At 33.6% G+C, this 16,830-nt stretch overlaps 1 protein-coding gene across 25 annotated transcripts in view; it reads left to right on the top strand.

The window, feature by feature from the left end:
* UBE2D3 (ubiquitin conjugating enzyme E2 D3) overlaps nt 1–13,804 on the top strand; it is a 67,455-nt gene extending 53,651 nt beyond the window's left edge. For 13 of the 25 annotated variants that reach the window (XM_060416835.1, XM_042251191.1, XM_042251198.1 and 10 more), the window contains 7 exons: nt 990–1,053; nt 1,142–1,173; nt 6,897–6,974; nt 7,882–7,987; nt 10,243–10,336; nt 10,760–10,809; nt 12,313–12,417. In XM_060416835.1, the coding sequence (XP_060272818.1) occupies nt 990–1,053; nt 1,142–1,173; nt 6,897–6,974; nt 7,882–7,987; nt 10,243–10,336; nt 10,760–10,808 (423 nt within the window). In that variant the 3' untranslated portion in view covers nt 10,809; nt 12,313–12,417. Of the gene's footprint in view, nt 1–989; nt 1,054–1,141; nt 1,174–6,896; nt 6,975–7,881; nt 7,988–9,179; nt 9,218–10,242; nt 10,337–10,759 lie in introns of all 25 variants that reach the window. The other 12 variants (XM_060416842.1, XM_042251195.1, XM_004009662.5 and 9 more) reach the window with 3 other exon arrangements.
* The last annotated feature ends 3,026 nt before the right edge of the window (nt 13,805–16,830 follow it).

The raw sequence follows: 16,830 nt of genomic DNA on the forward strand, positions 1-16,830 counted from the left end.
TCTACCTAGAAAGATGGATTGTTCCAGAGTTACACTCAATGTTGAGTGAAAGACAAGGTGTTGAGTATAGGGATAAGGAGATCAAACCAAAAAGGATACTTACCTAGCCCTATGAGAGATTTTAAGGAGAAAATGAGATCATTGGGTAGTGTGGTTCAGAAAGAACAGTATTTAAGAAAGTAGATAGTGATTAAGATAGAACCTGTGAGATGGTCTGAAAGTTCAGCAATAATGTGAATGTTGAAAACGGCCCTAAGTTTTTAACCTAGGGAAGTATCGGATTACAACATTTTCATTTTGTAGGACAGCTTTTGTTCATATACAGGCACACCTTGAAGAAAAAAGATTTGGTTCCAGATGACTAAAATAAAGCGAATATCACAATAAAGCAAGTCACACATTTTTTATTTTTGGTTTCCCATTGCACATAGTTATGTTTACTGTAGTCTGTTAAGTGTATAGTAAGCATTATGTCTTTAAAAATGTACTGTATTACTGAAAAACACTAATCATCTGAACCTTGAGCAAGTTGTAATCTTTTTTTTTTAACTGACAGAGGGTTTGAAATAGTGCAAGAAATTATCAAAATATGGTTCAAAGACAGAAAATGAGCAAGTGCTTTTAGAAAAAGGGCCCAGATAGCCACAAACCTTCAGTTTGTTAAAAAAACAAAGCACCCTCCCAACCCCCACGCAGTATCCATGACATGCAACGAAACAAGGTATGCCTGTGATGAAAATTCATATCTGTGTGTGTGTGCTTTCATGAACCCTTAGCCAAGATGATTGTTCTGGTATGTGTCCATAAAATAACTATGCCTAGTGTGTCCCAGGAACTGGACTAGGGTGGGTTATGTTTTCTTTTCTTACGGAATGTATTGTTGATGTAAATTGTGATTATATGTCCCTTAAAGAATGGTGTGAAAATAACAAAGCAGATGACTCTTTCTGTTATGGTCTTATGACCCAGTATTTTCTATCTTGGTTTAGGAACTTAGTGATTTGGCCCGTGACCCTCCAGCACAATGTTCTGCAGGTCCAGTTGGGGATGATAGTAAGTAATTTTCAAGTTGATTTTTATCATTAGTTTCAAAAAAGCTTGTGTATTTTTAGACAATAACAAGAGTATTTTCTTTTTCTAGTGTTTCATTGGCAAGCCACAATTATGGGACCTGTAAGTACTGATAATTAAAAGCAAAGATTTAATTAAAAACACAGCATTAATCTAGTTTGTAATTTTTAACTAACTCTTTATAGCTTTATTTCATTACATTGTAATTCTATTTAGGATATGCCGTAATTGTATTGCTTTTGAAAGAAACTAGTCATTTGTTAAGTACAGTATTCCCTGGGTTCTATGTTTAGCATTTCTGTGACCTGTCAAATATCTCTTCTAATTTTCCCTCATAGCAGTGTAAAGTATTGTCACAGAGCTTCCTGATTTACAGAGCCAGTTTTTTGACCATATCATGGTGTTACTCACTCTGAATGTGTAACTGCCTAAAATCTAGCTTAATTGTATTATTTTGATATTTTGAGTTTTTCTAGAACTTTAGTTTCATATAAAATTTGAATATTTTTAGGTAGAAAGTGATATTTTGAATACAGCAAAATTCCTTTCTATCCTGGGTAGATAAGAAACTGTATTGCTGGATAATTGAATATTCAGAATTATGGATACCATCTAAGAATTTCACAGAATTAGAGCGCAGTAAAACATCTTGGGGTAAGACTGTATCTTGCACAATACTTAACGTTTTTTTAACTTGGAAGGCACGTGAGGATTTCTGTTCTGAGTTGTGTGTTTGTTACTGAATTTTCTGCTTTCTTACCCCTTTTGGTATTTTAATTTCAATAGAAATGGCAATAATGTACTAGGTGTGATAATAGTAGTACATAATTATAAAAGAGGAAATACCCTTGAAAAGTTAGCCAGAGGGCGGGTTGGATTAGCACATGTTTATTTAACAGTTCTGATTATAAATAAGATGGAAGGGGATATTTTTAATAGTTTAAAGTATGTCTGGATTATCCTAATGAAAACTACAGAGTCAGGATTGTTTCCAGTTACCTCCAGGTATATTTTTACTGTTTTAAGTGCTTGCTTTTGTCTAATGGGTGACAAAACTGTGATCTGCCACTGCTCTTTGCTTCCCACCCCCGTTAAATATACATATTTATTTGACTCACGGCTGACCCAGTTTGACAGTGTTTTTTATTTTTTATCCACACCTCATGACTTGTGGGATTTTATGATTTCCTCAGCTAGGGATTGAACCTGTGCCTCACTGCAGTGCAAGTACTGTGTCTTACCACTGAACAACCAGAGAATTCCTGACCCACACAATGTTTTAAAAGTTGACAGTCTTTGCATAAAAACCTCCTGACTAGGCTTAGGATGGACTAGCAACTGCTTCCTTTTTTTCAGATGAGATGTGTGTATCTGCCAACAGTTTCTACCAAGTCCACTTCAGCACTTAAATTTGCAACTTGTAGAATTTTTCCATTATAGATCACCAGTTTTCAAAGCACAGGATTCAATACAATGCCTTGCCATATCTGAACCAAGTAAAACTCATCTTTGATTCAGAGGTGCTTTAAGATACTCTCATGAAAATGAGTTGTCAGTACTAATAAAGCATGAAAGAATTGGTAGTCAGGACTTGTGATTGGATGGTGTGTGTAATAAACCAGTTGTTTTAAACCAGTGTTAACGTTTTTCTGCTTGACTTACGAAACTGCTTTTTTATTATTCCCTTCCAAAAGTTCATTTTTAATAAATCAAAGTGAAGCATAATTGAGCTCAATAGTAGTCTTCCATAGAATAGGAGATTGCTTATCCTGAAAAAATTTTTGGCTGTTTAATTTGCTTTTATTTTCAGGAAACATTTTTTATTTATTTCATATATGTATTTCAGATTATAGCTATTCTTTGCTAATTTTTTTTCCAGCAACCTGTTAATATAAAGGATAGCGATTTTCTTCTTTCAAAAACAAATATTTTATTTTCAGAACTCTACCCCTGATTAACAAGAACAAAAATTATATTTATACCATAATAGCATAGTTCTGCTTTAGTAACATTAGCCTTTTAGATTTACTGGTTTTCTACAGAAGTTAATTCTCATTGTTGGACAATTTCAGGAATGAGTCAAAAGTTATAAAAACTCACCCAAAATGCAGATCTTAATTGTGCTTCATAAGTAAGCACCTAAGTTTCAATGTCAGCTTGTACATGGTTAACAATTACCCTTACTATTAAGTATATCAATGAAACAAACCATGTTGCTTTGACTTTTGACTGCATCTTTGTGACAAAACATCACAGTTTGATTAGATAATTTTATTTTGTTATTAGAGTTACTGTTGGATTTTGGTGGATTATAGTAAGGAAGTGCTCTTGATGATTGAGCAAAAATGCATGATTCTTAAAACCTGTATGCTACCTTATTCTTTCTGAAGACAAGATACTTTAGATCAGATATGCTGATAAAAAATAAAGCTTTGAAAGAATTGGCAGACCATTGCTAGTTACGTGGTGTTTAAATTTTGTTGGTTATTTTGTACTAAGGGAAATTTCTGTAACAAATTGGTGCAGTGAGAAGAAGCTTAATTTCCTTACCTATTTCTGATATTTCTGTGCTTGCTTTTTAAAATTGGAAATGGAGCTGTTACAAGGAATTTTGAAATTATTTTGAGAACCACACTAACTTCCATTCCACCTAAACTAAGATAAATAGCTATTCACATACTGTGTATGTGAATAATGTGATTTTTGGCAGCCTGAGCAGAATCAGCTACAAAAACTATCTGAAGTAAAATATTTGGTCCATATGAAATGTTTTATTGTCATACAGGGGTGAATTTTTCAGTTTATGTTGACTATTACTACGTTTTCCTGGCAAAGGCTAATAATACATGAAAACTCACCTTTAGTACCTTACTCTTTAAGGAGCTGTATAGTGTAAGAGGAAAATTAAATGTTAAATTTTTGTTTAATAATAACTATACAGAGCAAGGTATTTTAAAAGGGCAGCCAGCAGTTTGGACTCAAGGGAGGACTGTATTATTTAAATTTTAAAAAACATTTAAGCCTAAGATGGACCGTACAGTATAGGTAGGATCCTGTGGGTAAGGGAGAATATTCCAAGTGTAGGGGAAAGAAATATGAGAAAAAGGAAATGTGAAGCATTATTTACTGAGCAGTAAGAAATGTATTCTGGAGAGGAGGTGAAAGATGATACTAGATTGTTGGAAACCAGATCATTAAAGCATAGGAATTTGAGCTTCAGTCTTGGCAAGCTGTGTTTGATTTCAAGCCGGAGTTAACTTTTATCTTGAAAAGACCACTTCAGCATTAGGTTGAGGCATAAATTGGAGGGAAAAACCAGAGTGAAGGCAGGAATACCAGTAGTAAACCATTTCCATAATATAGATAAAAGTTAGTAAGATTTTGAGCTAAAGCAGTGGATACAAAGGAGAGGAATCCAGTTTAGAAGACTTATTAAGGATTTTTGAGATTCGGTATCTACTATGAGTAAGATGGGAAAGAATCAATGATGAGATCCTAGTTTGTGGCTTGACTATTGTGGTTTCAGTTTTTGAGACATCCGAGTAGAACATATTCAATAAGCATTTGAATATATGTCTTAGAAGGAATAACTACACTAAAGATAGATCCTAGAATTACCAAAATAAGTGTGGGACAGGAGATAGAAGCAGAATATCATAGTTGCCTTAGGGGAAGAGTACAGACAGACACTGAGGGAGGAGCAGTTTGGAGTTTGGACTAATTGTAGCAAAATTAGGGTAGAATGTTTCTAAAGAAGAGATCTGTTATGAATTCTTCATTTCTAAGATTGGCTCGGTTTGTCTATCAAAGTATTCCTTTTTGTTTTTCTTGGTATATTTATTTGATTTATGGTAAATTCAAATGTAGAGCCTTAGTTTTTAGGTGACATATTTTGATTACCTTTAGATCATGTATTGTTTTTACCAGTTTCTCCTCTTTGCTGGAGTTTTGGTGTTAATTTGTAACATTGAAATATTTTCATTCTATAAGGTTTTTTTTTCTTGAACAAGTGAGATGAAATTTGATTTTGACTAAATCTATTGTTAGACTGCCTTTAAGAAGCAGTCAGATGTAGAGCTTGATTGTATGAAACTTGGAATGAAAGCTTAAGCAGAATTTTTGAAATTAAAGCTTAATGAAAACATGTTTTCATTAAAACAGTTTACCCTTAAATTGTTAACTGTACTCGGTAAAAACATATCTTCCATGAGCCTATTTTATAAAAGTGTAAACTATTTGAAGCATCTATTTCCAATTAATAGTCATTATTTAACAATGATATGTTAATTTAATAAATTTGGGTCACATTCTTGTGTCTGATTTGTCTGTACTTAGCAGATGCTATTTTGCAGTCTTAATTTTCTTGAATTAGAGTTTTGTAGGCATTATGAAGCAGAGGGACTTGGAAGTAGGAAAGACATTTAAATAGTAGCTCTCCCATTAAATCATATGTATCTTTTAACTTGATCATCAGTATACTTACCATTCTCCTTTAAACCCCAGGTATATACCCTTTTTCATTTCTTTATAATAGCTATAAAATTTCACTATATGTCTACCAGACTGTAGATTTAGCAAGATGAGAAATTATTCTGTGTCCCTTTTCACTACCTAGTAAGTAGAATGGAGTTAGTAATTAATGTTTAGTAGTTTTACAGAGGGGTGGGATTAAATGAGCTGTACTACAGTGTCAGCCCTGTGAAGGTTATTTGCCTCGAATAAGAAGTGGGCATAGTATGATACAAGGTTCATGATAGCACTGTATACATCCTCACTCAAATGGAGAGGAATGGGTATTGACAATAATTCAGTTACTGCAGATTTTCAAACATATTTCCAGGTTGACTGCATATCCAGAGGCAGTTATGCAATTCCATTTTTTTAAAAAAACTCTTTGACCTTAAAATCCTTGACTACATCATCATCTTTTCATTCTTTGGTATGTTTAAGTCCTATTTCATTTACTCATGAAATGGCAACAGTTGCATCTTTTTCTTGGTATTGGTTAAATTAAATGTGGAATACTAGTAAGTTTCTCCCAAATGTTACTTCATACTAATGTTATATGCTATTTATTTACTGAGGAGTTTTTCATACTCAAATTACAGTGAGCAAAACATTTAAGGAGAAAAAGTACTGCTGTAGCTTGAAATTTTGTATCTTCTGTTTCAAGTGTGCAAAGCAAACATCCCAGCTTTTCCAAATCTAGTAGTTTTATGTATTGACTTACTATAAAGAATTTTGTGGTGTAATTTTGAAGAAAAAGCTGTCATGGTTTTATTAAATGAGAATTTTGAGGGGCCAATTGGGAACTAAACTTCTTAGAAACTTCTTTGTTTCTATTCTACTTCCCCTATTGAAGGGAGTTATGTTTACCTACAAGGGATAAATTTCTGGTTTGCCAGTGACCAGAATAGCCTGTTAAGGTACAAAGTTGTTTGTGTATATATGACTGTCATTAGAAGAAATGCTCAACAAACAGATATAAGCTTTATTTTCAGATGATAATTAGATGCATTATTATGTAGACTTCATTCTTACCTGTACTTGATGAGAACTAGGATCTCGAACCTTGTGTTTCTGAATAGTTTTTCTAAAATTCTTTGACTGCATGTAAAATAGGATCTAAATTATGATTCCTTATTCTATAGTAAATATTATGGTTTTTCACTAATAAGAACTTTATCATGGAATAATTTAGACTATTTTTGTGTAAATAGGTAATTTTGCTTCATATTAGAGAAATGCTTAGCAAATAAATGTTGACATGAATTATTTAGCAGTCATTTTAAATAGCAGAGTTAAGCATATTTTTCTTTTCACAGAATGACAGCCCATATCAAGGCGGTGTATTCTTTTTGACAATTCATTTTCCTACAGACTACCCCTTCAAACCACCTAAGGCAAGTATTCCCTGCCACCCCCAAGTCTGTGAGTAAAGATTTGTATTTTATTCAGAAGAATAGAACATTCCTAGACATTAGGGTTCTGCATAAGTTAAGGCTAAACTACTGTGAGTGTATAATGAATAAGAATAATTGGGGCTTGAATGTATATACTGAATTAAATCACTGATGTTGAATGCTGACTGTTAGCCTTAGTTAAAAGAAGAGCTAAACCTGGATTTGAACTTTGTAACTGGAGTTAAGAATTGCCTTATCCTTTACGTTGCAAGGCTCAACTATACCATGTGGAAGCATTTTTCTCACTTTATTGTGCGTATACAGATTTGGATCAGTAACTCTAGTGTCTTAAATACTAGCGTTCCAAACACTAACCTTCATTGTGCGTTTTCACACGTTGCTAAAAAATATACCATTATTTGTGTTGGGATTTAAGACTACAGTATATTTTGGCCTTTAAATGAAAATACTTTTATGATATTCAAATGCGTGTTTTATGTACAGTTGGAAATGGAGATTCTAATACATGCTTTTGTACCTTGATGCCTTAAATGAGCTAATCTGTATGCTTTGGTCTACCTCAGAAAGTTTCTAATTTGTTAGTGAATCCTAAATTCCCTTCAAGTTGCTCCTTTGATACTCATGCTATGGTAGGGCCAAAGTTTACCTTCAGAACAACCCACCATATCACTGATAATAAAATTTTTGCCACATGGTTATATTTTCCATTTTAATTAAAAAGAAGCCCCTGAAGGATCTTGGTCAGAATATAGATATTTTTATGTGTATAACTTTAGCTATTAGATTTTTAAAATTTTTAACTATTTTAAGTGTAGCTATAGTTTTTTGCCAAAGTTTACAATGCTTGTTTTTATTTGGGAAAAATAAAGTTGTTTTTTTATTTTAGGTTGCATTTACAACAAGAATTTATCATCCAAATATTAACAGTAATGGCAGCATTTGTCTCGATATTCTAAGATCACAGTGGTCTCCTGCTTTAACTATTTCTAAAGGTAAAATACTAGCGGCTTTGATTTTTCTAATAGTTAAAGGAGTTTCATTTTTGAGCTGACTTACCTAAGTATTTTTATAATGCCAGCTTTTTAATAAAGATGGGAAAAGGAATAAGAAGTTACATCCTTTTTGCTCTTAGCAGTATTGATTAAAGATTTTTTGGGAAGAAGTTAACATTCAGATGGAGGGGGCAGTATTTGCAAATATCAATAGCAGCATTTAATAGCTTTCTTAGTATATTTTTCAATCCCAAGCCACTTGTACATCTCACTCATTTGTTGCCATTTAGCAAAAATGGTACACCTAAAGTTAAAAGAGCTTTTGAACTTGAGGTTTCTTATGGGAAAATTCTGATTTCATTTTCCTGTGTTTCTTATTTTTTAGATAAAAAATCTTTTTAAGAAACCTTTAGTTAAGTTTTCATGTATCATGGTAGGTTGTTTCCTATCTAATAATAGTCTAAAATGCATAGTCTTGGGAAAGGTCTCTAGATAAATTCTGCTCTTCTACTTTAAAAGCGATCTGTTGTGTGGCATTTTTAATAGGTTGTCTAGTTTCCACATTGATGTTCCAGATGGAATATCTCTCCATCTCTTTGAAACAACTCTGGTGGCTTTTATGTCACTTTTACCCCACAAATAAAAATCACCTACCACACAGCTACTTAATGAGAAGGAAGTCTGCCTTTTAGTGATATTCAGTTTTTGATGCTGGCTTATTAGCATTCCTTAGTACACAAAATGAGTTTTTAATGTTGCTAATTATGACTGAATTTCAGATATTTGAGGATAGCAGCTAACTTGAAGCATTCTCATTTTTTGGCTGAATACTTAATGTAGCATTCCCCAGATTATTTCCTGAAATAGTTAGTAGTGTTTTACAAGAAGTTTTATATTTAGAAGTGTGGTAAATGCAAAGTGAAACAGGTTTTGTTTGTTCATTCGTTTGTTAAGTCAGGACATCAAGCCTTTTGTGTCCTTGTACAGTGCATTTGAATCTCTCTGAAGGGACTGTCTAGCATTCCCAGAATTGTTTTTGATTAATCAGAAACACTTTTGTGTGGGGAGTGGGGACAATTTGGGTAAATGCTGCTGTCGTTCTTTTAGGTGCAGCATTGTTTTAGGCCCATTTTTTACCCCCCTGGATACATTCAAGTTTCTTTTCAGGTCTTTTCTTTTCTCTTAACACCAGGCACCTGGTATGAAGAAGACTTTAATACTATTTTCCAGGTTTGTTTGGTTTTACCATCATTGGGAATGCACTGCAATACTGAACACTGTTTCTGTAAATGCAGATTTAGTTTTATTTCTGATCCTGCACTTGAGTTTAAAGTTCTATTTTCTATGATAATGTATTTTTTTTTCATGGTATTGCTATTATCTTCAAGGATTGTCATAACCACATTAAGCTTTTATGTCGTAAACTTTTTATAAAACTTTGCACAGTGGCACATAATTCGTATTCACAATGAATTAGATACATATTCCTAATGATGCTTTACATCTTTTAAGTTAATGTTTTGAATAGGTCAGTGTGAGAGCTGTAGCTGAAGAACTACTCAGTAGTAGATCTTGGTGGGTTGTTTTGTTTTTTTTTTTTTTTTTTTTAATTTAACCAGAATTCTTGGATATGGTCTCTACCTTATAAATTCTGGGAGATAAAACCTGTAGTCATTGGGGCAGTTGGGTGTTTTTGTGAAACTCCCCCGAGAGTAGGACAGAAAATGGATTATTTTATCAAGCTAAACAGCTAAGCATATATTGCATAGCTGTACTCTTATTCAAAGTCCCCACCCCCACCTCCCTCCAGCCATTACCAAGAAACTCCACTTGACTATTTCAGAAGGTTCATAGAGAGAAGTCCTTGGTGGTCCAGTGGTTAGGACTCCACACTTCACTGTAGAGGATACAGGTTCGGTCCCTGGTCAGGAGTTCCCGCATTCAACGTGGCATAGCAAAAGAAAAAGTAATATAAATTAATACAGTAGCATTTCACTATCTCAGAACTTCTGAATTTGGCAGATTTTTGTATCTAGTCAGTAAACTAGCTAACAAATACCTATTTTTAGGATCTCTTAACTACCAGGAGCTTGTCTTGTATGAATCAAAATCTCTGTAAAGCTTTGTCTTATGGAAATTAAGATAGAAACTAATCCTCTTTTGAGGATTGAGGTTTATATTATAATACTTGTTTTTAAATACTTTTATTCAACCAAATTCCCAGTTGTGGGTAACAGACATTTGTTTTCTTCCAGTTCTTTTATCCATTTGTTCACTGCTATGTGATCCAAACCCAGATGACCCCCTAGTGCCAGAGATTGCACGGATCTATAAAACAGACAGAGATAAGTAAGTATGTAGTAATTTGAGAAAACAACATAAAAAGTGGCTTTTCTTAATGAGTTAGTATTATATACTTTGCTGTAAGTTGTGGCATGATGCCAAGGAGACTTGATGCTTATTTCCGGTAAGATGGTAGTTGAAATGTGCAGAAGCTAGTTACTTAAATGTGATTGGCTTTTTGTTGTTGTTGTTTTTTAATTTACTAGGTTATGTTTTCTTTTTCTAACATGTTCAGCAGTTTGTCACTTTTAAGTTTGAGGAAGAAAGGTATTTTTTCTTGACCCCAATCACATTTAAAACAAGAGAAAAATATTGGTACTGTTGTAAAAATTTGGTCTAAATATTTTATATATTGAATTCTTTATGTACAACTTTACCATTATAATTTCCTTATGTTATAATTAACGCTCAGTATACTTGTTCAATTAGGTACAATAGGTTAGCAAGAGAGTGGACAGAGAAATACGCTATGTTGTAGGGTAAGAGGATCTGCACAATATGGTGCGCTTATTCATGGTACTGCCAGCACATGAGTGCTGCATGCGTTAAGGCACTGTATTAACTAACAAAGGTAACTGATGTGGCAGTTTCTGAAAACTGTACACTTAACTGCTTGATCTCTTGTTTAGCGTGAAAGTATACCCAGCAGTCATTATTGCTTGAGAGTATTTTTGCATGGCAAAACAGAGTTTATATAGCACCAGTAAGAAATGAAAATTTTAGTATCTTTTTCAAATTACTATAGAATTTAAATTTTAACTTTTAAAATTGGTATATTTTAAACTTCAATACTATATGGAATGTGGTGACTTAGTTAAAATTTTGCCAAGAGATAATAATGTAAGGGATAAACACTTTTTTAAGCCTCACTATCTGTACTAAATGTTCATTACTGACAAGCATGCATTAGTGTCAGCTATACTTTGTGGCTACCTGTATGCTAAATGAAACCTTTGTTTTAAAGTGCTGGCTTTCTGAGAGGTATCCTTGAATGAGGTAACCACGAATTGGTAGAGAAAGAACTTAAAGTTAGAAAAACGGTTGAACTATGTTTAGTTCTTGGTTTGAAATGAAGTTAATATTTTTATAGAGGTCAAACTGTAAATATAAATCAGTTCTCCTATGTCCTTTTAGATATTCCTTTCTTAAGGTTATCACTATAATTTTTGTTCTGGTAAGTAGTCTATGACATGGTAGTAATACAGGGAGAAATTGATAGCGTTTTATCAATATTAGTGATCTTCCTCAGTAGTAAATATCCTTGCTTGTGTATGAATTACCTGTTGATCATTTTAAACAAAGATGCCCCCACTTGTACTCCTTACTAGTTTCATCCATCAGGTCTCGGTGGGGTTTGTTAATTGCCAGTCACTACCCTTTAAAAGTAACAGGTGATTTTGATTAGCACATATAACTCACAGCCCACCTCCTCTTGAAAATTACTGCTTTTTTATCATCTTCCCCAGTGTCTTAATCTACCTGTGCTGAAGTCTCAAAGGCATTTTCTTTTAGGTAATATCCAGGGTGAAGTAAATTATCATGAAGTCCAGGATTCAGATAAAAATGCTCAGTCTGGCTTTCATGGGAGTTTCTATAGATCTACAGATAAGTGCACTATTCTGATAATAGGTCCATGGCAAATTGTAAAAAAAGGTTAACCTTTGTTGGAATGTATACTAATTGTAAAATTTCTAATAGACCATTAGGTCAGTAGTAGGAGAGAAAAAAGGTCTTTGATTTTTGCTAGCCTATCCGTATGTTTATGAAAGTATTACTTTGATTAGGACACTGTATTGAAGCATAATGGTCTTGTTTCCTACAGTGCTTTGAGTACCAGTGCTTTTTCTTCCTTGTTGACTTTATCCTAATTGTAGCCATTGAAGATGACTCCATGATAAGTCTAGAAGTAAAATACTCTTTCCTTACCTTTTAAGTATTAAGAATTATTTTAAATTTTTAAATAACATCTTTTTTATTTACAGGTACAACAGAATATCTCGGGAATGGACTCAGAAGTATGCCATGTGATGCTACCTTAAAGTCAGAATAACCTGCATTATAGCTGGAATAAACTTTAAATTACTGTTCCTTTTTTGATTTTCTTATCCGGCTGCTCCCCTATCAGACCTCATCTTTTTTAATTTTATTTTTTGTTTACCTCCCTCCATTCATTCACATGCTCATCTGAGAAGACTTAAGTTCTTCCAGCTTTGGACAATAACTGCTTTTAGAAACTGTAAAGTAGTTACAAGAGAACAGTTGCCCAAGATTCAGAATTTTTAAAAAAAAAATGGAGCATGTGTATTATGTGGCCAATGTCTTCACTCTAACTTGGTTATGAGACTAAAACCATTCCTCACTGCTCTAACATGCTGAAGAATCATCTGAGAGGGAGGGAGATGGATGCTGAGTTGTCACATCAAAGGAAGCAGCATTATTCTAGCAGCATCCATTCTTGTTTAAGCCTTCCACCGTTAGAGATTTGAGGTTACATGATATACTTTATGCTCATAACTGATATGGCTGGAGAATTGGTATTGAATTTATAGCATCAGCAGAACAGAAAATGTGATGTATTTTATGCATGTCAATAAAGGAATGACCTGTTCTTGTTCTACAGAGAATGGAAATTGGAAGTCAAACACCCTTTGTATTCCAAAATAGGGTCTCAAAACATTTTGTAATTTTCATTTAAATTGTTAGGAGGCTTGGAGCTATTAGTTAATCTATCTTCCAATACACTGTTTAATATAGCACTGAATAAATGATGCAAGTTGTCAATGGATGAGTGATCAACTAATAGCTCTGCTAGTAATTGATTTATTTTTCTTCAATAAAGTTGCATAAACCAATGAGTTAGCTGCCTGGATTAATCAGTATGGGAAACAATCTTTTGTAAACGCAAAGCTGTTTTTTGTATATACTGTTGGGATTTGCCTCATTGTTTGACATCAGAGATGATGTAAAGTTCAAGAGAGTGAATATTTTGCCATGTTCAGTTAAAAGTATGCAGTCTGTTACAGGTTGACATTGGTTGACCTGATTTATGCAGAATTTGCTATTCAGATAGTGTAGCTTTAGTATGCTGCATATGATACTGGCAGCCTGGGAGTTCATAGATGGACTTGGGACCCAGCAGATTTGAAACATGTATATGGAGTTTAAGAAATTTATTTTCCAGGTGCAACCCCCATCTAACTAAATTTTTTCTTCACCTTGTACGCTTGACAGCTGAAAAGACCATAACATGGGAGTAATAATGGGTCAAAATTTACAAAATAAAATACTGTTTTGGTGTGGGAGTTGTCATGAGGCTATGTTGAAGTGACTATGTGGGATATTGAGTTTTTTAATGGATTGAATATCCATTAAAATGGATTTGTTCAGCCATTTACATTAATGAGCATTTAAATGCAACAGATACCATTTCAGGTGACTTAACATGAATGAATAAAAGTCAATGCTATTGGATTATTTTTTGTTTGACAAGTGCAATCTGTGCCACTTATGTAACTTCTGTAGTAACAAGGGCATTATCATTCTTCACCCTATCTAATTCTGACCCTATAGTTTTATTATTTTTTCCTGGTTTCTTTGATTTGTCCATTGCTTTCTTATGGTCCTGTATTCAACTTCTAGCACATCTGTGACTTTTCTCCACTTACACATATTTGCACTGCTTACACTTATGTGCAATCTTACTCCTTGTCTGCACACAGATGTGGAAAGCTAGATATAAAATAAATGTTAAAGCTTGATTTTTATAAACATTTTAATATGTAGTTTGGACATGATTTATTGAATTAAGGTTCTTTAAACTGAAAGTGAAATGCATGCCTTCCGAAAATGTTTTGGCTTTGTTAATTCTGTAATAAGCATTTCATTGAGAAATATCAATCCAGTTATACCATTTTGCAATGAGTGAATATTTTATTCTATCTTTGCTTTAAAAATAACTCAAGGGTACATATTATACTGTTAAAACTGTGTTGGATTCAAAGTACAAATAAGTAAGATACCTCCTCAAGGTAAGAAACTTTTTGGCTCTATTTTTAGGATAATTAACAAGATTCCCTCAAAATAATAGCTTTTATAGTAGGCATATCATTTCTTGAAAACCAGCCACGAATAAAACATTTGTCAGAGCTGGATTCTACTTGGCTTTCAAATTGACCTTTTTAGCTACAGATAACCCTTAAGTTTTTATAGAGATGACTTCCTGAAGCTACTGTCATAATGATTAATAGATGTGTCCAGTTCTCTGTATCTTTGACTTGATGCTTTCTATATTTCCTATGTCACTTCTAAGGGAACAAGCCATAAAGGCTTCTCCAGGTTTAACAGAACAGTAAAAGTACCTGGAAAACCAACATTTTTGAATGTATGAACACTGGACTTGAGATCATCTGCAGTGAAACCTTCAAAAGAATCCAAGAATTTGCCCTTTCCCCCATATATACTAATAGTGCCATGTATAGCACTGAAGTGATTATTAACATTAAAAATTGATTTTGGTTCTTCCTGTTTCTTACATCTTTTAATGCATAATTCAGTTTTAAATTATGTTGTTTATCTTAACCTGTGAGGATTATAGTCCAGTTGACGTAATGATAAAATTACATTCTAAGTGACTCATTCCTGGGCAAGTTTGCAATGTGATAATCAGATTTAAAAGAAACTACTTGGCTTTCTTGTGTGGGTGTACTCACAATTTTTTAAAAGTATGAACCACAGTTAACTGGTGGTCTCAGGGGTAGTGAAACACTCACTTTTTTTTTTAATGGTTTAGTTGACATAATTCAGATATTGACCATCCTGTGTTAGTGATTTTGGAAGTGATCAGATTAGCCATGTTTTGTGTTGGCGTAACAAAACTGTTAAATGATTGTTGCTTATAGTTTTAAGTGAATTTGTCTCTATTTTATGAGGAACCCAGTGCAAGTCACTAAATATTGTCTAATAGTGACATCAGCATAACACTTGTAATAGCTAAGGTTTAACTGAGCTTAAAGAATTGTTACCATTAAAGTCTGTGTTTAAAGACACTCTGGTCTTAACTTGGTAATTCCAGCTAACATGAAATTCACACTTAATGTTGTGTGTGAGTTCTGTTTTGAACTTACAGTTGTAACAAAAACTGTGGTCTGTAAAGGATTTAGGATTCTCAAAGATGAGCAATATCACTATCATTTGAGAAGTTCTTTAAAATGGAAATGATCAAATCCCACTCCAGGCCTACTGATTCGGAAATGAATGACACAGTGGCCAGTTTGAAGAAGCCATTAAAGTGGTCTTGGAAGGTCTGTTCTTTGCTCTCCCTTGTAATAGACTTCAGCAGTAATACTTTGACCCTATGATTATTTTACTCTTCTTTCATGGTTGTAAGAACATACATGCCCAAGTGTTAAATTTCTAACATACTTCATATTTGAATTACGCCATAGGTTGATTTACATGTTTACTTAATGTATTAACATCCCATAATGAACTAATTTTAAGTAGCAGTCTTAACAGATAGGACTTTATTCTAAGAAATGTGATTCAACTAAAAGCCAAGAAGTGTTTAAAAAGAGTAACCAGGTGCTAGTTTTCTGCTAAGTGTTGGCTAGATAGATAGCTGAACATGGATTTGAGCCCTGGTCATACTCTGGCTGAAGCAACTTTTGGGAGAATGAGAGGGTTGAAAGGTAAGATGTCACATTAAGGGTATTTGGTGTCTTCACTGAATTACAGATACTAAACATACTGTAAGGTAACAATTAAAACTTTTTGTAATCCCCTGCTGTAAAGGAAAAATAAATGGTAAAGGTATTTGGACCAGAATTTTGAAAGGTGACAGCCTCTCCCACTCCCGAAGTATTCTATGTTAAAAAATGAAAAAGTTCACAAAAGGCTAGGAAGCTTGCTGTTGGCTGTCCCCACCCCCACCTCCAGGTTCCCAGTAAATCACTGTTTCACATCCTTTTCTACAACCCTGCTAACTACTCATTCCTTTCTTGGCCTCATTTTGAAAAAAATTCTAATGATTCTGATACACAGTGTTCCTGATAGTTGCTTTATTACATGGAATATGTTATTTAACATTCCATTGTTAATTCTCTCTCCAGGTTGTGGACGTTCTGGATGAAATAATGTTTTTTAAGAGCCCTCTTTAATTTTTTTCTGTATTGTAGAAAATGGTTTTGTGAAATAACTACTTTTCATTCTTACTAGTGTCTGAGCCTCTGTGTAAACTTGGTTCCTTGTTTACCCTGTCAAATTTGAATATTATCAAGTAGGGTCAAACAATGAAATACTTTGATATCCCTAGTTGCTTAAGAACAGTTAAACATTACCATATGATTACCAGCCATTGTTCTTAACACTTGCGTAGCTTCCTATTCATCATCCACCTCACTTTCTAAAGAATGATGGACTTTTGTACACAGACACACATTTCTACCTCTTGGCCTCTGCAAGTGTAAACATTTCAGTTGCATTTGCCCCAAACCTAGGCATCG

Source organism: Ovis aries, chromosome 6 (genome assembly GCF_016772045.2).
Source record: "Ovis aries strain OAR_USU_Benz2616 breed Rambouillet chromosome 6, ARS-UI_Ramb_v3.0, whole genome shotgun sequence".
In the NCBI taxonomy this organism is placed as follows: Eukaryota; Metazoa; Chordata; class Mammalia; order Artiodactyla; family Bovidae; genus Ovis; species Ovis aries.